Source organism: Equus asinus, chromosome 23 (genome assembly GCF_041296235.1).
Source record: "Equus asinus isolate D_3611 breed Donkey chromosome 23, EquAss-T2T_v2, whole genome shotgun sequence".
Classification (NCBI taxonomy): domain Eukaryota; kingdom Metazoa; phylum Chordata; class Mammalia; order Perissodactyla; family Equidae; genus Equus; species Equus asinus.
Window position 1 is genome coordinate 64208379 of NC_091812.1, and position 22088 is coordinate 64230466.

Genomic DNA, 22088 nt, shown 5'->3' on the forward strand with positions numbered 1-22088 from the left:
TAATCTCCCACTGTGCCTAATTTATGTTAAACTTTATCATAGGTATGTATGTATAGGAAAAACCATAGTGTACATAGGGTTCGGTACTATCTGCTCTTTTAGGCACCCTCTGGGGTCTTGGGACGGATCCCCCACGGAGAACGGGAAACTATTGTATACTACTTTCTCGTTGATCGTTTCAGGCAAGATAGTTTTAAAATATACTCCAACTGTCTAAAGTTTCTCAAAATAAACTCCCATTTCCAGAGTTCTGCTTTATTTTTCACCTCTTGTTTACTAAGCTATTTCTGTGTCTCCCCTGTGGTTGGTACCACGTCGGTAAGTATTTCATTTCACTGGTGACACCTATGCCCTCCTACAGGTTCCGTGCAACAGAGCTGTGTTCCAGGAGGGATGGCCTCTGCCATTCAGGGTTGGCTGTGCTCTAGGAGCTCACCGTTGGCCATCCTGCAATGCACGTTTAATATCTCATAGAAGTAAGCATTAGAAAAATGTCAAGGGTGTGGCAGATCAAAAAGACTGTTGGCTGAGAGCTGGCTGGAGGCAAGGGTCATAAATCCCACAAACAGATGGTAGTAATAGTAGTAGTGATAGAATACCCCAAACACCAGCCCTACCTTCCTCTCCCAAACAGATGCTCATCGTTCCTGGCCCACACTCTTGACTAAGAACGTGAGGATTGCTGTCCGGGGTATCAGGGTCCAAATTCAAGCTTCATGACTTACCAGCTGCAGAATTCGGTAAGTAACTTAATCTCAGTATTCTCATCTGCAAAACGGAGACAATAACACCAACTTCAAAGTTTTCTGAACATTAAATAAAATAACATATGTAACTGTCTGGAACAGACCAAGAAGGAAGTTGATAAATGGCAGCTAACGTTATCTATTCTGTTTCCATCTCCAGGTGCCAAGTGCTTTACATACATATCTCACCAACCCAGTGAAATGGGCATAGTCCTTCCCATGTTATAGATGAAGAGACTGAAGTTAAAGAATTTGTGAGGTGAAATAGATATCATGCCAGCTATTTTGCAAATGAAGAAATGGAAGCACGATGTATTTGAATAACTCATGGATGTCTCAAAGTGAAGTAATTAAGGAGGTGAGGTCGAAAGCCATGTCTGTGTGATCTGATATTTGGCAATTCTCCATTAGTTGTCATGCCTGACAGGTTGTAATAGTCATGATGATGTCTGTTATTTGCATTAACTTTTTTTTTGGTGAGGAAGATTTGCCCTGAGCTAACATCCATTGCTAATCTTCCTCTCTTTTGTTCGAGGAAGGTTAGCCCTGAGCTAATCTGTGCCAATCTTCCTCTTGCATTAACTTTTAAGAATCAACTTTCTTCAGAGACCGGGATATCCTTGGGACTGCTTTCAATAAGGACCAGAATCACAACAGTTAGAGAAGGGGCTGGTGTCTCTAGGTTGCATTTTCCCATCATGCTCTACACCCATCAAGACCATGGCTGTCCCTTCTACTCTGATTTCTAGTATAACCCATACAATCTATGATTACTTTTCTGCAGTTGTCTTAGTCAATCACAAGTATTTTCTGAGGTTGTATTACCTTAAATAGCATTGTCAGCTGTTCTGTAACTCCTCTATTTGAATTTATAATCTACTGATGCAACAACATAAAGATGTCAAAACAATTAGCAATACAAGTGAACAGTAATTGAATAGTTTCAATAATTGCAATAGTTGGGCAAATTCTGAGTTTCCTAGCAGTCAAAGTGAACATGTGGGGCTGGCCTGGTGGCACAGTGGTTAAACTGGCAAGTTCCGCTTTGGTGGCCCGGGTTTGACCAGTTTGGATCCTGGGTGTGGACCCACACACTGCTCATAAACCCATGCTATGGTAGGCGTCCCACATATAAAGTAGAGGAAGATGCGCATGGCTGTTAGCTCAGGGTCAGTCTTCCTCAGCAAAAAGAGAAAGATTGGCAGCAGATGTTAGCTCAGGGCTAATCTTCCTTAAAAAAAATAAAAACAAAAACCAAAAAACAAAACAAAACAAAACACCCCAAAGTGAACATGAGTATCAGAAAAAGAGAAAGATACAAAAGGAAGCCAAGTTTTTCCTTGTACTAACCTTCAAGAGAAACTGCACAAGCGGCACTTTATAGATAAATAAGGTGCCCTCAACAACGTTCCCACGGCAGATGCAGTAATGGAACCCAACTGGCTTTTTCTTTCCACTTTGGATAAAGCTGAGGGTATAACACTGAAGGAAGTTTTGCTCAAAAATATAGCCAATGTACAATAACAGAAATTTGCGTGGCAGTGGGAGCACGCTCATAGCAGCATATTTTCCAAACAATATTCCCAAACACTCCTTTTCTCGGTTGAGATTTGATAAAAGCTAGATGGAGAAAATTCAAAACAAAGTGCTTTGATGAGAACCGACACACTGGCTATTCTGCGCTTCTGGTCGAGGGAAGAGCCACGTGCTCTTGACCCCAGCTCAGCATAACCTGGCTGCGGCTGAGCTCCTTTTAAGACGACGGCACCTTACCGGGACTCTTGCCTCGGCAAGGGCCATCCCACCAGCTCCGGTTGGGCTGAGGACTCCTGTTACTGGCTGTTCTCCCCGCTTCCTGACTTCCATATAGTCAGCCTCGCTTATGTCTACAGGCACGTCTACCCGACATCCCGTGGCTGTGACATCCGAGAGTCAGCGGAGCCCCACGCAGGGCTGCCTCGCTGTCAGCCCAACTCGAGACCAAACTCCGTTTGCAGCTAACACGGGAACCCACGGCACAGCCCCTGGAGAGGGGAGAAGCGGCTGCCTCCGGGGAGTTCTTATAGAACACGTTCCCGTAAACTACCGCACAGCCTTGAACGTCCCCTTTCTCCCTGCCTTTGCAGGACAAGCCATCACTGACAGCCAGGCAAGAGAGGCCAGGCGGGGAACCTGGAGCACTGCGTCACCCGGCCTGGGCGGGGCAAGGCGGGGGGCGGGGCTAGGGGCGGGGCGAGACGTCGAGGGGCGGGGCCTGGCGCGACAGCGGGGACCCGGGGGCGGGGCCTGGGCGTGCGCGGCAGCGTGCTCACGGCGGGGGCGGGGCAGCAGCCGCAGACCCACGCCGTAAACAGACAACATGGCGGCGGCGCCCGGAGCGCTGGGCGCTTGGCAGGCCGGCCGCGCCCGCCTGGTGGCCGCTTGCTGTGCGCGGCTCGGCCCGGGGTCGAGGCTGCCCGACTCCTTGATGGGCCGGCAGGTCGGCCCGGCGATGTGGGCCCGGGGTTGGGCGCCCGCGGCCGGGGGAGCGGCCCCGCGGAGGGGCTACAGCTCTGAGGTGAAGACGGAGGACGAGCTGCGGGTGCGGTACCTGGAGGAGGAGAACCGAGGTGAGGGGCGCGGCGCGGACGGCCGGCGTCCTAGGAGGGGTCGCCAGGTCGAGTGACCGGGCTGACGTCAGTGTCCGCGAGCGGGCGGCCAAGGCCGTCGCTCCCTCTCCCCCTGTGGCGCCCATTGGTGCCTGCGGCGCCCGGAGGTTACCTGCGAGAGCGGCCCCGCGGCGCCCAGCACAGCGCAGCTCACGCCCTCGTCTCCTGGCGGGCCAAGGTCAATAAGCCGGGTGTGTGATCCTGCTTCCAGGTTGTGTTCTTGCTCTGTCATTGCTTTCTGTCAACTCAGGCATCGGGGAGAGTCTTAGAAGCTGCAGTGAGAATGCACTTTATTATTCTCAGGAATCTTAAAGCCGTTCAGCTCGGGCGGTTTTCCCCTTTGTCCATTTTATCTTAGAAAGTTAGTTTTGGGGGACTGTTCTCCTTCAGTTGAACAGTCGTGAGCCTTTTTTGGTCTTCCAGTTACCAGGCTAGTCTCTGGGGACGCAGTTGTGATGCTGTCGATCTTGCCCTTGAGTTACCTACGGTGGGAGGAGTCAGGTGCATTAGCAGTGCGTACAGTGGGAGGGAGGGCCGGAGAAGGGGGTAGTGCCCTTCGGAGGGATTCCTCTGGAAGCTGGGTTCCTTTCGCTAGCCGGGTTGGGAAAAGCCAAGGGGGTCCTGAAAGGCGGAATAGCAGTTTGCCAGAAGACCAGCCGCTTAATTTTGACGTGCAGTTGCTGAGCACCTGTCACCTGTTAATCAGAAGTGCAAAACGAGTCCTGATTGCTGTCTTTAAGCAGCTGCTGATGCAGTGAGGACGACACTGGTAGTTAAAAGGCGATGCCACCTTTAAAGGCCAGGCGAAAGCACAGGGCTGTAATACCCCCAAGGGGCATATGAGCAGTCATATTTGGGGAGATTCTGAGGGTCAAGTTACGGTTTTGCCAGATAAAACGAGTTCTAAGGCATTCCCTACTACGCAATGGAATTTGACATTACTGAGGGTTCTTAGGCAAAGTTCTCTGTGCCTTAACTCTCTCACGTCAAACAGGAAAAATAATATCCACTTTGCATGGCTGCTGTGAGGATTAGATGAGAATGTTAGTATAAATTGTCCACTAAGTATCTAGCTTATAGTGAGTGCTCCGGAGTATGATGAGTTACGTCACTTGTTATTTGTTTGTTTATTATTCCAGACAGAGACAAAGGCATGGAATGTGAACATGTTTGGTGTTTTGGGGAAATGACATAAGGCAAGTGTGGCTGTAGGGTGGCATGACAGGTAGAATAATGAGAAATTCAGCTGGAAAGTAGATGGGCACTGGGGTGATTAGAGCCGTGAATGGCACCATCTTTTGGGTAAGCTTAGTCTCGCTGGGATTTCACTTACACTAGGTGTTACCAACAGTATGTTGGTTACAAAGAGATTGCAAGTACAGCTAATAATATGCACCGTATTCTGTATTTTTTTGTCTTTATGAGTTAAATGAATGCAAATTGAAAATAAATTTTCCTAAAATGTTTGGAAAGTCCTTAAATTACGATCCAAATGGATCAAAGAGGAGAAATTAGAGCATACAGAAACAATTTAAGAAATTCAGATGTTTTCAGTTACCTGAAATGTAAAAATCAGCTATTAGGAAATTATGGTTTCTTCAGAAAATTGACCCAGCATCCCTTGAGGATTAGCAAGAATGACAGCTCAGGTTGGCTAATACGTGTGCTTTGCCTTGCCTCACTATGGAACCAGCAATAAGCAGTGCAAGGAAGAGCACGAGGTCAAGGATGCTGCAGGTGAAGGCATCTGCCTGATGTCTTTGTTCTCGTAGAGGCAGGTCCAGAATTTGGTGCTCTCAGCAGCCTGCAGGGAATGTGAGAACCCTGGCTCAGAGGAGCCCCAAACTGCTGTCTGCCCCACGGCCTCTCTAGGCTGGGGGAGGTGGGTGAGTGCAGGGTACATCAGCCCTCATCTGTTGTCGGCTTCCGTATTTGTAGTCTGTTGTGGAGGCACAGTTATATAAGCAAGTGTCGTCAGTGGTTATTTCTTGCGTTATTGTCCCACCTCCTCAGAGTTTTAGAGCAGCAGTCCTGGTTGTGGTTTACAGAGGTCTCTCCAGGTCTCCTACAGCGACCTCCTTTATAGGTCAGCTGGTCTCCAGCCATTCTCCTTCCCAGATTGTTCTTCACACTGGTGCTGGGGTTACTTTTTTTTAAGGCCAAGAATCACCTCTCTGCTCCCTTAAAAACCTCCAGTGGCTTCCTATTGCCTGCAGGCCGTTACAGCTGCCGGCCTTCACAGTCCGTCCATCTCCCTTCATCCGCTCCCAAGCTTTGCCTTTTCCTGCTCTTTTCTGTGTCTGCTTCTGCACGCACCTCCTGGGATGACCCCTCCCATCCTCTTACCAGCCTTCTCCCAGTCTGGCAAGCTTCTGCTCATAATTGTGACCCATTTCAAAGATCGTCTTTGTGAACCGTGTTGGAACAACTTCTGGCATTAAGCAAATGCATAATGCAAGTCATCCTCGATACCTGCTCCTTCCTCATCGTTCACATCTCACTTACCATAGAGTTTTCCCCCAGTGTCTTTGGAATCTTCCCACTTTTCTCCATGTTATTCCTTACTGGCACCACTCTTGTCCAAGCCAGCATCCTCTCTCAGGTGGGCTGTTGCAGAGGTCTGCTACCTGGTCTGCCTACATCTACTTGCTTTTCTTTTTTAACAGGTTGGTCCCTTTCATGTTTCCCTCATGTTTTTAGAAATATATTTTGGTATATTTTATGGCATGTGAATTATATCTCAACAAAGAGAGAGTCTGAGATAGATTTCTATTTTTTAAAATCTTTGAGATATAATTCACATGTCATAAAATTTGAAATGTACAGCTGCTTTTAGTATATTTACACAGTCGTGTGACCATCACTGTAATGCAATTTTAGAATAATTTATCAGTCCAAAAGAAACCCTGTTCACTTAGCAGTGACTTCCTATTCTCATACTCCCCCACCTCCCGAAATAAGACCTGTTTATCTGCTTTCAGTCTCAATAGATTTGTCTACTCAGGACATTTCATATAAAAAAAATCATATAATATGTGGTCTTTTGTGGCTTCTTTCACTTAGCATTGTTTTCACTGTTCATCTATGTTGTAGCATGTATCAGTGTTCATTCTTTTTACGACTGAATAATATTCCAGTGTATGGCTAGATCACATTTTGTTTATTTGTCATCAGTGTACTCTTGGGTTGTTTCCACTTTTTGGATCTTGTGAACAAAGCTGCTTAGAACATTGATGTATAAATTTTTGCAGACATCTGTTTTCACGTTCACTTAGGAGTGGAATTGCTTGGTTATTGGGTCATTAACATTTTGATGAACTACCAAATGTTTCCAAAGCGGCTGCAGCATTTTACATTCCCACCAGCCAGGTCTGAGGGCTCCAATTTCTTCATATCCCGACCAATGCTTGTTATTGTTTATAGCCATCCTGGTGCTTGTGAAGTGATGTCATTGTGGCTTTGATTTGGATTTTCCTAATGATTAATGATGTTGAGTATTTTTTCATGTGCCTTGTGTATGTCTTCTTTAGAGAAATGTCTTCTCAAATCCTTCACCCCTTTTTAAAATTAAGTTTTGTCTTTTTATTGAATTGTAAGAATTCTTTATATATTCTAGATGTAAGTCCCTTATCAGATAACATGACTTGCAAATATTTTCTCCTATTCTGTAAATTGTCTTTTTACTTTTTTTTTGAGGAAGATTGGCCCTGAGCTAAGATCTGCTGCCAATCCTCCTCTTTTTGCTGAGGAAGACTGGCCCTGAGCTAACATGTCTGCCCATCTTCCTCTACTTTATATGTGGGATGCCTGCCACAGCATGGCTTGCCAAACAGTGCATAGGTCTACACCTGAGATCTGAACTGGCAAACCCTGGGCTGCCAAAGCAGAATGTCCAGACTTAACTGCTGTGCCACTGGGCCGCCCCCCCTCTTTTCACTTTCTTAATGGTGTATTTTGAAGAACGTATGTTTTTGATTTTGATGTAGTCCAATTTATCTGTTTCTTTCTTTTGTTGCTGTGCTTTTGGATCATATCTAAGAAACCATTGCCTAACCCAGGCTCACAGAGATTTATACCTGTTTTCTTCTTAGAGTTTTTTTGTTTTAGCTCTTATATTTGTGTCTGTGATCCATTTTGAGTTAGTTGTTGTATATGGTGTGAGGTGAGGGGTTAACTTCATTCTTTTACTTATGGCTATTCAATGTCCCAGCACTAATAGTTGAAAAGACTATTCCTTCATCACTGGATTGTATTGACACTTGTTGAAAATTAATTGACTGTTAACATGAGTTTGTTTCTGGACTTTCAGTTCTGTTTGTCCACATGTCTGTCTTTATGCCAGTACTATACTGTTTGATTACTGTAGCTTTGTAATAAAATTTGATTTGGATGGTATGAGTCCTCCAACCTCTGTTCTTTTTTAAGATGTTTTGTCTATTCTTGGCTCTTGCATTACCACATGAATTTTAGAATCAGCTTGTGAATTTCTGCAAGAAAGTCGACTGAGATTTTGATGGCAATTGCATTGAATAGGTAGATCAATCTGGGGAGTATTGCCGTCTTAGCAATGGTAAATTTTCTGAATCATGAACATGGGATATTTTTCCATTCAACAGTGTTTTGTAGTTTTCAGTTTACAAGTCATGCACTTCTTCTGTTAAATTTATTCCTATTTCATTGTTTTTGGATGCTATTGTAAATGGAAGTGTTTTCTTAATTTCATTTTCAGATTGTTCATTGCTTATGTCTAGTACTACGGTTGTTTTTGTATGTTGATCTTGTATCATGCAACTTTGCTTATTTGTTCTCATAGTTTTTTAGTGGATTTCTTAATATTTTGTGTACACAGGATCATGTCATCTGCAATTAGGGATAATTTTACTTCTTCTTTTTCAATCTGGATGCCTTTTATTTCTTTCTCTTGCTTAATCTCCCTGGTTGGAGCCTTCATTACAGTGTTGAATAAAAGTATCAAAGGCGGGCATCCTTGTCTTGTTCCTCATCTTGCAGGGGGAAGCATTCAGTCTTTGACCATTAAGTATGGTGTTAGCTATGGCTTTTTTTGTGGGTAGATGCCCTTTATCACATTGGAGAAGCTTCCATCTATTCATAGTTTAAGTGTTTTTACCATGTTGAATTTTGTCAAATGTTTTTTCTGCATCTATTGAGATGATCATATGATTTATCTTGTTTATCCTGTTGATGTGATGGATTACACTAATTGATTTTCAAATATTGAACCTGTCTTGCATACCTGGAGTCAGTCCCCTCTGGTTGTGGTGTATGATTCTTTTTGTACATTGCTGGATTTGATTTGTGAATATTTTGTTGAGGATTTTTGCATCTGTGTTCATGAGCAATACTCGTCTTTAGTTTTTTGTTCTTGTGATATCTTTGTCTGGTTTTGGTACTAGGGTAATACTGGCTTCATAGAATGAACTGGGAAATGCTCCTTCTGCTTCTATTTTCTAGAAGAGATTTTAGAGAAATTATATCGTTTTTTTCTTTGAATATTTTGGTAGAATTCACCTGTGAAACCGTCTGCATCTGATGCTTTCTGTTTTGGAAGCTTATTAATTATCGATTCAATTTCTGTAATAGACATAGGCCTATTTGGCTTATCTGTTTCTTGTGTGAGTTCTGGTAGATTGTGTCTTTCAAGGAAATGGTCCATTTCATCTAAGTTATCAAATTCGTGGGCATAGAGTTGTTTACAATATTCCTTTATTATGCTTGTGATATCAATGGGATTCAGTGGTGATGACCCTGCTTTCATTTCTGATTTTAGTAATTTGTATTCTCTTTTTTTCGTGGTTAGCTTAGCTAGAGACTTATCAGTTTACTGATGTTCTTAAAGAATCAACTTCTGCTTTGGTTAATTTTCGTCTTCTGATTTCCTGTTTTCAAATTCATTGATTTCTGCTGATTTTTACTCTTTTTAAAACTTATTTTAGATTTAATTTGCTCTTTTTTTTCCTGGTTTCTTAAGGTGGAAGCTTAGATTCTCAATTGTAGATATTTCTTAATATGTGTATTCAATGCTGTAAAATTTCCTCTAAGCACTGCTTTTGCTGCATCCCACAAGTTTTTGATAAGTTGTATTTTCATTTTCATTTAGTTAAAAATATTTTATATTTCTCTTGAGATTTCTTCCTTTACCTGTGTTATTTAGAAGTCTCTTTTTTAATCTCCACGTATTTTGGGATTTTCCTGCTGTCTTTCTGTTACTGATTTCTAGTTTATTTCCTTTGTGATCTAAGAGCTTACTTCAATATGATTTCTATTCTTTTAAATTTGTTAAGGTGTGTTTTTGGCTGAGAATGCAGCCTTATCTTGGTGAATATTCTATATGAACTTGGGAAGAATCTGTATTCTGTTGTTGTTGGATGAAGTATTCTGTATTCAATTAGATCTAGTTGGTTGATGGTGGTGTTCAGTTCAACTATACCCTTAACTGATTCCCTGCCTGCTGTGTCTGTCAGTTACTGACAGAAGTGTGTTGAAGTATACAACTATCTTAGTGAGATAGTCTGTTTCTTCTTGTGATTCTATCAGTTTTTACCTCATGTAATTTGATACTGTATTGTTAGGCACATACACTTTATGGAGAAATGACCCTTTTAAAATTATGAAATGCCCCTTTTTATCCTTGAGCCTATTCCTTGTTCTGAATTATGCTTTCTCTGAAATTGTTACAGCTACTCCTCATTTTCTTTTATTAGCGTTACTATGGTTTTCTTTATCCATCTCTTCACTTTAGTCAGTCTGTGTCTTTTTAAATTTTTGTGAGGAAGATTGGTCCTGAGCTAACTAACATCTGTTGCCAGTCTTCTTCTTTTTGCTTGAGGAAGGTTGTCCCCGAGCTAACATCTGTGCTCATCTTCCTCTATTTTATGTGGGACACCACCACAGCATGGCTTGATGAGTGGTGCTAGGTCTGTGCCTGTGAACTCTGGGCTGCTGAAGCAGAGTGTGCAAACTTAACCACTACACCACTGGGCCGACCCCAGTCAGTCTGCATCTTTATATCTAAAGTGGATTTCTCGTACACAATATATAGTTGGGTCTTGTTTTATATCTACTCTGACAGTCTGTGTCTTTTAACTAGTGTATTTAGACCGTTCATACCTAAAGTGATTATTGAAATAGTTGGATTATTGTGTATCATAGTTGTAACTAATTTCTATTCATTGCCCTTGTTCTTTATTTTTATCTTCCACTCTTTTTCTGTCTAGTTTCTTCCCTCTCTTAGCACATCAGTTATACTGGTTAAAAATTTTTGTTTGTATTCGTTGTCCTGGTGTTTGCAATATGTATTTACGCTGATCCAAGTCCACTTTCAAATGACATTATGTCACTTCATGGCAGTAAAAGTATAAATGAGTATTCCTATTTCTTCCCTCCCTTCCCTCATAACATTGCTGTCATTCATTTCCCTTTCCATAAGCTACACTCACTCAGTACATTGTTACTATTATTTTGAACAAATTGTTACTTAGATCAATTAAGAATTATAAGTCAAAAAGAACTTTGAAATTTTTTTAGTAGGTCTCTTGTTAGCAGTGGTTGGATGTATAATTGTGAATATATTTTGTTTTTATTGTAGGATAGAGCAAATGAAAAAATATATTGTTGTTGTTGGGAGCCAGACTTTTCATTATGGTAGAAGAGGGAAAGTACAGATATGGGTTGGGAAAGATGAGGAAGAATCCTGTTATGTGGGATTTGAGTTGGAGTTGTCAGGACAAATTTATGAGTTCCAATAAATCTAAAAACCCTAAGTATATTATCATGTACATAGGTATAGTCCCTAGCTGTGTCATGGAAACAATCTAAAAGCAGTGGTGCCACAGTAGCAGTGGATATATCTAATGACCACATCTTGGTTTCTAAATACTATTCCCCCACTAAAGGAAGCCAGGGTTCTTTGGAGAAATGGCTGATTTCAGATCTGGAGCAGGGAAAGTGAAAGGAGAGCCTGGAATATCTTTGTGGGTCAGAAAGCAAGGAAGTGCTCAAATACTAAAAGGAAGCTGTCAGAAGGACAGAAACATGTCAGATACTAGAAGGAACATGTCAGGAGGATATAGAAACATGTCAAATACTAAAAGGAACATGTCAGGAGGATATAGAAACATGTCACTTATAGAAGGAACATGTCAGAAGGACAGAAACATGTCAAATACTAGAAGGAACCTGTCAGAAGGACATAGAAACATGTCACTTATAGAAGGAACGTGTCAGAAGGACTTAAGCTTACAAGGGCACCCACTCGCCACATGTAGAATAATTCGAACATTAAAAATAATAGAAATGGGGGCTGGCCCCGTGAGGTAGTGGTTAAGTTCTGCATGCTCTGCTTTGGTGGCCTGGGGTTCGTGGGTTTGATTCCCGGCATGGACTGACACACCACTCATTAAGTCATGCTGTGGCAGCGTCCCACATACAAGATGGAGGAAGATGGGCATGGATGTTAACTCAGGGCCAATCTTCCTCACCAAAAACAAAACAAAACAAAAAGGTAAAGGACTATAGTACCTTGAATAAAGAATCCATGAAGCCATAGTGATACTCAAAATAGTGGGGAGAGAACTTTTCTTTTTTTCTTTTGAATAAGATTAGCTCTGAGCCAACATCTGTGCCAGTCTTCCTCTGTTTTGTATATGAATTGCCACCACAGCATGGCTGACGAGTGGTGTAGGTCCGCCCCTGGGATCCAAACGCGTGAACCCAGGCTGCTGAAGCGGAGTGCACTGAACTTACGTGCTATGCCACAGGGCTGGCCCAGAGGACTTGGTTTTGTAAAGAATGGTAGGATGATAGAAAATCACCATTTTGGAATCACCAATGTAGTAATAAAGGAATTATCATGGCAGTGTGAGATATGGACCCTTTATCTTTTTCCAAATGGGACTCCAGTTCCCCCAACACCATTTATTCATCTTTATCCCAGCTGATTTGAAAGGCCATTTGTATCATAAACTGAATTTCCGTCTGGGTTTTGTGTTCTGCTTTATGCTCTCCACAGATGTTGTGCCTCTGCGTTACTTTGTGAGTAAAGCTCTGGGTTGTGTTTTAATATATGGTGGGGCCAGGGACTCCCTCCTTCACCTTTGCTCTTCTTTGTTCTTTATTTTCTTGGCTCTTCCTACATGGTTATTTTTCCACATGAATTTTGGAATCTTCATGTCGAGTTCCAGAAAAAGGGCCTGTTGATATTTTTATTGGGGTTGTGTTGGATTTATAAATTAGGGAAATATTTATGATACTGTTTTTTCTGATATAAAAACATGGTATGTGTTTCAGTTTTTTCAGTTCTACTTTTTTTAGGAGAGTGTCCATCAGTAGGCTTATGTTAAGTGTACCCCATGTCAGCCTCCCTGACTCCTGGTTGTTCATAAAAATGGGTATTTCTTCTCAGTGTAGCTTGTAAGTGGTAGTCTTCTTTCTTTCTTTTTCTTTTTTTCCTTACTTGAAGACTGTTGTTTCTGAATATGTTAATTTCATGTATGATCTTTTTTTGGTGGTAGTTTTTATTTGATTCTTTTGGGGTTTTTAGATTTATAGTCATCATATGTTAATGAATTTCCAAGTTCTTTCTAAGATTTGGCTCTTATAAAAATCGCTGTGGTCCTTGTGCATTTCTCCTTGTGTTCATGTGAAGGAGTTCTGGATCATTTCAGAATATTTTTAGTGTAGGTTCTTACTACTCTCGTAGCATTTTAAGGAGTCTGAATTATAGACATCGTTTATCAAAAGTATTCTTTCTGTCAGTGGTTTTCAGTACTTTGTGTTTTACATGTGATTTGTTAGTAATAACAGTTAACTTACTGAAGTTTGCAAAGTTTCTGAAGTAAGATATTGTATATGCTTATGGTGAAGTTACAAAGGAAAAGGCAGTAGTGGAGGGCGCCGCCCCTTCACCTTCAGGCCCTTTCCTCAAAAGCAAAGACTTTAAACATCTCTTGAGTCCTTGCTGGGAATGATAATTCTATTCTGTCTGTCTTATGTGTGTTACCTATGTAATTATTTTTATAGATAGTCTCTGGATTCCTTTGATGTAAGATAAGAAAATGTTTGCTGTTCTATTTCTTTCATCTTCTATCTTCTGATTTCTGGCACTAGATTGATTTTATAAATATGTTATAAATACCACATTCTTTAAAAATATGCTTATCTTGAAAAGGAAGGTAAAATGAAAATAAGGATAAAGCTCTTGGAGTGAACCTCAAGGAGGTGGCGGATTTCCTGAGTCCCGAGTTAACAGCGATGTGTGTGGGGGTCTGTCCCCTGAGTACCTCACTAACTCAAGTGCTTCTGCTTTTTTTCTTAACTAGGAATTGTGGTGCTTGGAATAAACAGAGCTTATGCCAAAAATTCATTCAGTAAAAATCTTATAAAAATGGTGAGTGTAAAGATTAAACTGTTTGCTTCTACTATTAAGATACAATGTTGACATCAATCTGAAAATGATTTTTCCCATTTTCCCTCCTTACTCTCCCTATTTCTGTTTAGCTCTCAAAAGCTGTGGATGCTCTAAAATCTGATAAGAAAGTGCGGACCATAATAGTCAGGAGTGAAGTCCCAGGGATATTCTGTGCTGGTATGTAAATAAATTTTATTGTGAAATTAAGCTGTAGTTTAATTTTTGTCAGCAATAGCCTATTTTCCATTATAAAATGTTTTGTGGTTTGAATTCCATTACCAACAGTTCCTCTTGGTTGTTTTTTACTGTTTTACAAGAGAAAAAATGCTTTGTTAGTATTAGAAAGAAACTTTTGCATCACGTGGATTGTTGTGGAAGTTGAAAAATTAATTTGAGCCATTAAAATATTTGTTTGTAATACATGAGTAATATTTATGAAAGATCAGCTGGGAAGGAAAAATTGAATCTCCCACCCACAACAATATGCTCTGTGTTTATTAGTTGCTCAAAAGATAGTGTAATTGGCTAGGACTAGCTGCCCCAGTACAAAGTGTTAAGTATAGACATTGGTTTGAAGGTTGGTGTTTGTAGTAGTGCCCACTTAAGTGTGTGTCCACGGATTGTATTTTTAAATTGGTATCTACAGCGGCATAAGATCTTTTTTTTCCTGTTTGTACTGTATTACCAAAAGCTAAAGATTAAGTTGTGTTGCATTTTCCATATTTGTAAGTAATTCTGAGCCATGAGATTGAATGAATCTGTTTCAACTAGTAAAAAATGTAGATGATTCAAAAAATGCTGATAACATGCAGAGTCATTGTAATTTGATATGCAAATGAAGGTAGAAGTTGGCTGAAGCATAAATGAATTTTTTTTTTCAGTAAAAATATGAAGGGGAGGGGCTGGCCCCGTAAGTTCGAGTGCTCTGCTGCAGGTGGCCCAGTGTTTCCTTGGTTCAAATCCTGGGCGTGGACATGGCACTGCTCATCAAACCACGCTGAGGCAGCATCCCACATGCCACAACTAGAAGGACCCACAGCTAACAATATACAACTGTGTACTGGGGGGCTTTGGGGAGAAAAAGATAAAATCTTTAAAAAAAAAGATATGAAGGGGATAATCCCCTTGAGGTAATCAAACATTTGAGGCAATGACGTACAGAATTTTATTCATGAAACAAGTATTTATTGAGCATTCAGAGTTTACTCGGAACAAGGCTGAGGACATGGGGGATTATTTCTAGACAGAGTGTTTTTAGAGGTGTCTTAGTTGTGGCCGATGTTCTTTGGTTTCCTTGTTAAGGGCGCTCAGGTTTTCAAGCTTTGTACTCTGGCTTCCGCCTTAAAATACTGCAGAATTTACGTTATTAGGAACACCCAGTGTAACTGAGTTATCTTTGCCTTTTGGTGTGTTTAGTGTCCCTCAAAGGGTTAGGTGGTTTACTCCAGTTTGGGGGTCAGAGAGTGGGGTCCCTGTCCTGGCTGCCTGGGTGACAGTGTCCCGCAGTCCAGGCTTCTGCTTTCCGTGAGTGACTCTGTCTGCCTGGCGGGGTTGTCAGAGGCTTCCGTGTGACAGGGTCTGTACAACACAGTGCGGTCGTCATGCATGATAGCTGTTGCTAGTTGTTATAAGGGCTTTACGTGTATTTTATTTTTTTTGTTAAACAATATGAAAAACTTATATCGAGAGAATTAGGATTCTTGTATCTGACTTTAGGACCAGGTGAATATGTGTCCAGGTGACTGAATCTAATGCCATGACTGATGGTTGTGAGGTCACTGCACTTCAGTCCTCGTATTGGGAAGACGTGGAGCAGTTTGGGGGCCTTTAAGGAAGGCCCAATTTTATGAATCTTTGAGGAGTGATAGTGATATTGTGAAGGCAGAATAACACTTCAAAAATAAATGTTAATGATCATACCGGCATTATTGTTTTTCTGTTGGTAGTAGGTTTTGTAATTATGACACTATAATTACTGATAGGATTCTTTTTATTTTACATATTCTTTTGCTGCTCAATTGTTTGGCATCTCTGCGTTATTAATATTCTTTGAAAACGACTTTAATGCTTTAGCGCAGTTTACAGCTAGCTTTTCTAGGTTGCCTTTTTGGGGACTTATTAAGTAATATACCAGATACTTTTTACCAAATTAACAAGTTATTCTTGAATACTTTTTTCCAAGGGTTAATCAAATCTATTTTATTTGCTCTATGTGCTTTTTTATTTTTAATTTTTTTTGAGGAAGATTAGCCCTCAGCTAACATCCACTGCCAATCCTCCTCTTTTTTGCTGAGGAATACTGGCCATGAGCTAACATCTGTGCCCATCTTCCTCTACTTTATATGTGGGACGCCTGCCACATTGTGGCTTGACAAGCAGTGCGTAGGTTTGCACCTGGGCTCCGAACCAGCGACCCACCAGGCTGGCCCCTGCTCTATGTGCTTTTAAACTTTTGCATGATCACGGTAATCATAAGGTTTGTTACTCTATTTTGTAAAAAAAATCGCTGTTTGAATTATAGAAGAATTGGGCCAAATCATTTATTTTAGTAACTGAATGTATATGATGGAACCATTCTTTTGAATTTCTCTGAAAGATTTTCTTTTCTTACATATATTTGAAACAGGCAGTTTAGTAGGTCTGTTTTATTAATATGTACACTTATGTGTAAATCCAGATAAATAAAATTTCTTTATGTAGTTAAAAAAATATTTAAATTTATAGCCTATATTATTATAAAAATCTTAATTTTAATCAGGCCTCATTTATTGGTTGTTGTTGAAAAATACAGTCTTTCAGATAATTAGAACTTTAATTTCTATTCTGAACTAGTAATACTCAAAAACAGTGTACTCATTTGTTGATTATTCTCTTAACTCCCCGAACCCCTTAAAGTTACTCATTTTCCCTCTTTGCTTTCTGCCCCCCCCCCCACCAAAGGTTTCTCTTCTCCATACATCTGTATTCAAGTGGCACCTTGTTTCTTGCCAAAAACTTAAAGCTTATGAAGTGGTCTTACCTCAAATTTCTTGAGAAGGGGAACTTCTCTTTTTCTTCTTTGAAAATCGTCTTTTACGTTATCAGAACTGCACATAATGGGGACTCAGCATGTGTTTGCTGAGATTAATCCGCCTTTAAACTGTGCTGTGATTCACTGGTGCTTTTTTTAGGGACTGCTGGGATGTGTTAAGCTGTTCCTCTGAATTGTCTCACACTCCTCTTCAGTGATAGTATCTCTGGCTCTTGACTTTGGTTTATTTTTTTTGTGTCCTTTTTCTAATATGCTGGAAAAAACAGATAATTAAGCACTATTAAAGTGACCCCTACTTGCATTGGAGGTTGGACTGTGATTTCTGGCTTCCCATTTAAATCTATTATTTAGAATCAGCAACCATCTTTCACTTACATTTAAATTTTTTAAATCAAATTTCAGTTTTAAAAAAGGTAGTAGGTCAAAATGTGTGAAATGTAAAAAAACGTATGAGAAAATATACAAAAGGAGAAGTCCTGCTGTCACCTCCCTCTCTCCATCACTTCTCCCCTAATAAAAATAGCAGTGGTGGTGATTTTCTATTTTATCCTTCTAATATTGCATTATGCAGATGCATACAAATACACATAAATATACAGATGCACTCAGTGGAGTGGTAAGGAACTATTTACAGTGATAAGATGAAGACCGCATTGTAGTGTGGAACACATGAGAGAGAGCAGTGTATAAATGTTGTGCCCATTATGACGATAGCTGTGGAAACTGTGTCTGCAAATAAGATCACGGATTAGGAGTGATATTTTCTCTTCTCTGTCTTCAAACTTTCTGCAATAGTAATTGTGTTATAGTAATAAATTATATTCAGGGAATATATGCAAAGTAAATAATTTAGAAAAAATGACCAAGTGTATTAGTGTATTTTTTGGTTTTGGTAACTAAAATTGTGACATTAACTGAGTTTCTAAATTATTGTCAAAACGTTCGAGAGGAAAAATTTTGGAACCAAAAGACCTTTTAGAGAGATTCAGGTGCTTTCATTTTACAGACTCCCTGTGAGGTTGAGGGCCTGGGACAGGTGGTGGCCTAGCTGGAACTACTTCCCCTGACTCCTGGGGCAGGGTTTCTGTGCTGTACCAGTGATTTCTAATCTCTTGGAGTATGACGCCTCCTTTTTAAGTTCTGAAAATCTCAGGTACTTATATATTATAGTGGTCCTACGTTGATTGAGAAGATGTGTAATGTCAAAATGCCACTCCAGTTATAGTAATGTATTTAAATGAATTTTCTCTTATTAATGACAATGATATCTGGATAGAGAAAAAAAATGTATCGTAGTTATCATGGCTGCAGACAGTGTTTCCTATACATATATGTTTTCAGATACCATGCCATACCCTAGGCATGACTCAGGTTAGAACACTGCTTCTGGCTACCTAGACTGGATAAGAGATTGTTCTGAATGTGTGCTGTCTCGCCTGCATATTCTAGAAAGTATTTATTCATTTAAAAATTTTACCTTGTTTCTTACATGCAAACACACACAAAGTGAAACTGAAATAATTCTGCTATTTCAAAATGTTTAGGTAGTCAAAATTTTAATATATTACCTATGATGAAATTATGAAAAAGTCCTTTTGGCCAGGCTACTGCATTGGATGTAAATGTGTAACCCTAGCCATATATTTATATTTGTTCTTTTGAGTGTTCTGACACTAAGTAGCAAAGTACATATGTATTGTTTTTACCATAAAATTTTTGAAAGGAAATTTTATGAGAAATTACTGAGACTGAGGATTTTTTCCTTTGAAATTCCTAAAATAGATTATAAACAATTCTTGATAATTGATTCCTGTATGTAGAACTCTAAATGGAGTGTTTCACTGAACTATAGTAGTGTGGGTTTTTTAAAAAAGTAAAGATAGTTTTGCTTCTGCTTTTGAATTCTAGTAAATTTTGTTCTGACTAAAAACTTCTGACTGAAATTGTCAACATTCTTTATCGAATATTGTGTGTATTGTTCAAATGGATACAGATGTCATGAGATGGTTAGATATGTGGGGACCTCTGACTACTGAAGTTATCTCTAAAGTATTGTTTCAGAATCTCAGGTTAACTTATATTTCTGTATTTGACTGTTAGTCCTTTAGAGAGTTTGATTGATAGATAAAGTGCAAGGATAGATACCCACAAATTTGTATTAGCTTAATAGGGTTCTTTTGTTGTATATCATTTTTTGGAATTAAAAAAAATCTTCTTTATAGAGGTATGAATTACTTGGAAAAAAAGTCCCAGTTTTAAGTATGTAATTGATGAGTTTTGACAGGTTTTAAACCATGATCACAGTTGTGATATAGAACATGTTCATCACTTAAAAAGTTTTCCTGTGCCCATCCTTCCCTTACTCTGACCCCTTAAAGTGCTGATCTCCTTGCTATTACCATAGGTTTGTCTCTTCTAGGATGTCTTGTAAATGGAATCCTGCTGTAGGTGGGCTTTTCTATCCGGCTTCCTTCACTTAGCATAATGCTTTGAGGTTCACTCGTGTTGTATGTTTCAGTACTTTGGTCTTATTGCTGAGTATTCATTTTATACGCTGAGTAGTCCATTGTATGGGGTATCCCACAGTTTCTCTCTTTAGCAGTTAATGGTAATTTGGGTTTTTCCAATATTTTGACTTTTGTAAATACCACTTCTATAAACATTCACACATCTTTTTGTGAACTTTTTTTTGTTTCTCTTGGATAAATACTTGAGAGTAGAATTACTTGGTTTTATTATGACTGTATAATTTGTTTTATAAGAAACTGCCACCTGTTTTCTAGAGAGGCTGTGCCATTTTGCATTCCCACCAGCAATAAATGAGAGTTCCAGATGTTCCACATCCTTGTCAACACTTGATATTGTCAGTCTTTTTAATTTTAGACATCCCAGTGGATAGGTAGTTATATGTCATTATGATTTTAGTTTGCATTTCTGTAATGAATAATGATTTTGAGCGTGTTTTTACTGCACAAAGGGCACCATCTGCTCTCTGCATTAAACCAATTGTCAGCAGGCAAGATGGTGGCAGAGAAGGGGCATTTTATTAAGCAATAACCCAGCAAATTGGAAGATGGGGGGACTGGTGTCCTAAAGAACCATCTTAAGGGGGCACAGAATCCTGCAGCAGTTATACAGGCCAGTTGGCAGTAGGGGAAGGGGTTAGGAATGTTGACCCTCTGGTGCTACAGACTGGGAGTTGCCACACCAGATCTTTCAGTTGTCACTGATGATGGCTATCAGCATAGACAGTGTCCGGGAGGTCATCACATTCCTGAGGAACTCAAAAGAACGAACTTACCATCTTATCACAGCTGGGAGGTACATACACGAGCAGGGGTCATAAAATCCACAGAGCAGGTGGATCTCCTGGAGGGTGCAGATCCAGCTGGGTTAGTCAGAGGTCATTCAAAGTTACAATATGGTTTCTTTTCTACAGTATGGCTTCCCTTATGTCAATCTTGTGTTGAGCCAGTATCATTGTTTTCTGGTGCTTTTTTGTCACGTGTGTATCTTTTTTGGTGAAGTCTTTATTTAGATCTTTTGCCCGTATTTTTATTAGGTTGTCTTCTTATTGAGTTGCAGAGTTCTTTATATATTCTTGATACAAGGCCTTTATCTGATATATGTTTTACAAGTATTTTCTCCCACTCTATGGCTTTCCTTCTTTTTAAGTGTTTTGAAGAACAAAAGTTTTTCAATTGACGTCATCTTTATCAATTTGTCTTCTTTTATGGTTTATCCCTATTTTGTGAACTAAGAAATGTTATCTTACTCCAGATGTTATCCTACAAAGACTTTCTCAAACTATGTTTTCTTATAGAAGTTTTTTAGTTTTTATGTTTTACATGTAGACCTATCATGCATTCTGAGTTAATTTTTGTGTATGTTGCAAGATGTGGATTTAATTATTATGGTATAATAAAATATATATTTGGTCCTTCCCTGTGTTCCTGGCATGGAGCTCTTAAAACCCTGGGAATTTCCTGAGTGATAAGAGTGCCTTTTGTATACTAATGAGATGACTCAAGGCATCGGCCCCTAGCTAGCGTTAGCATGGGGGCTGGTTGCCAGAAAAATCAACCCTGGGGTTACAGGGTTAGAACTTTCAGCCCTGGGGCTGGCCCCATGGCTGAGTGGTTAAGTTTGTGCACTCCTTCAGCAGCCCAGGGTTCCCTGGTTAGGATCCTGGGTGCAGACCTACACCCTGCTCATCAAGCCATGCTGTGGCAGCATCCCACATAAAAGAACTAGAATGACTTGCAACTAGGATATACAACTATATACTGGGGGCTTTGGGGAGGAAAAAAAAGAAAGCTTGGCAACAGTTGTTAGCTCAGGGCCAGTCTTGCTCAAAACAAACAAACAACAACAAAAAGAATTGAGGAAAACAAAACAAAAAAGAATTTCAGCCCCTCTCCGCCAACCTGTGGAGAGGGGAGAGGGGTCGGAGACTGAGTTCAATCACCAATGGCCAATAATGTAATTAATTGTGCCTGTGTAATGAAAACTCCATAAAAACCCATAAACAGTGGGGTTTGGGAGTTTCCAGGTTGGTGAACACATCAGTGTGCTGGGAGGGTGATGTGCCCAGAGAGAGCATGGAAGCTCTGTGGCCCCCTCCCCAAACTTTGCCCTATGCGTCTCTTCCTTTTGGCTGTTCTTGAGTTGTATCCTTTACAATAAACTAGTAACTGTAAGTACAGTCATGCACCACATAACGACATTTTGGTTAATGATGGACTGTATGTACAATGGTAGTCCTTGAAAATTAGTATTATATAGCCTCAGTGTGTAGCAGGCTGTACCATCTAGGTTTGTGTAAGTATACTCTATGATGTTCCCACAATGATGAAATTGTGTAATGTCGCATTTCTCAGAATGCATCCCTGTTGTTAAGTGTTTTCCTCCATTCTGTGAGTCATTCTAGTGAATTCTTGAACCTGAGGAGGGGTTTGTGGGAACTCTTGACTTTATAGCTAGTTGTTCAGATGTATGGGTGGCCCCTGGGACTTGTGACTGGCATTTGAAGTGAAAGCAGTCTCATGGGACTGAGCCCGTAATCTGTAGGGTCTGTGATAACTTCAGGAGTTAGCATCAGGGTTGAATTGAGTTGTTGGACACCCAGTTGGTGTCAGAGAATTGGGGAATTGGTCTGGAAAACCTTCACACATTTGGTGTCGGGATGGGATCTGCCCTACTGACTCAGTGAACTCAGGAAAGGGCTTTACTTACTG

The 22088-nt window shown here is 40.3% G+C and overlaps 1 protein-coding gene across 7 annotated transcripts in view; it reads left to right on the top strand.

Annotated features, from left to right (window-relative positions):
* Positions 1-3027: 3027 nt before the first annotated feature.
* Positions 3028-22088, top strand: part of AUH (AU RNA binding methylglutaconyl-CoA hydratase) — a 152511-nt gene continuing 133450 nt past the window's right edge. For 2 of the 7 annotated variants that reach the window (XM_070495979.1, XM_070495980.1), the window contains exons 1-3: positions 3065-3355; positions 13732-13799; positions 13910-13997. In XM_070495979.1, the coding sequence (XP_070352080.1) occupies positions 3106-3355; positions 13732-13799; positions 13910-13997 (406 nt within the window). In that variant the 5' untranslated portion in view covers positions 3065-3105. Of the gene's footprint in view, positions 3356-13731; positions 13800-13909; positions 13998-22088 lie in introns of all 7 variants that reach the window. The other 5 variants (XM_014854670.3, XM_070495981.1, XM_070495982.1 and 2 more) reach the window with 5 other exon arrangements.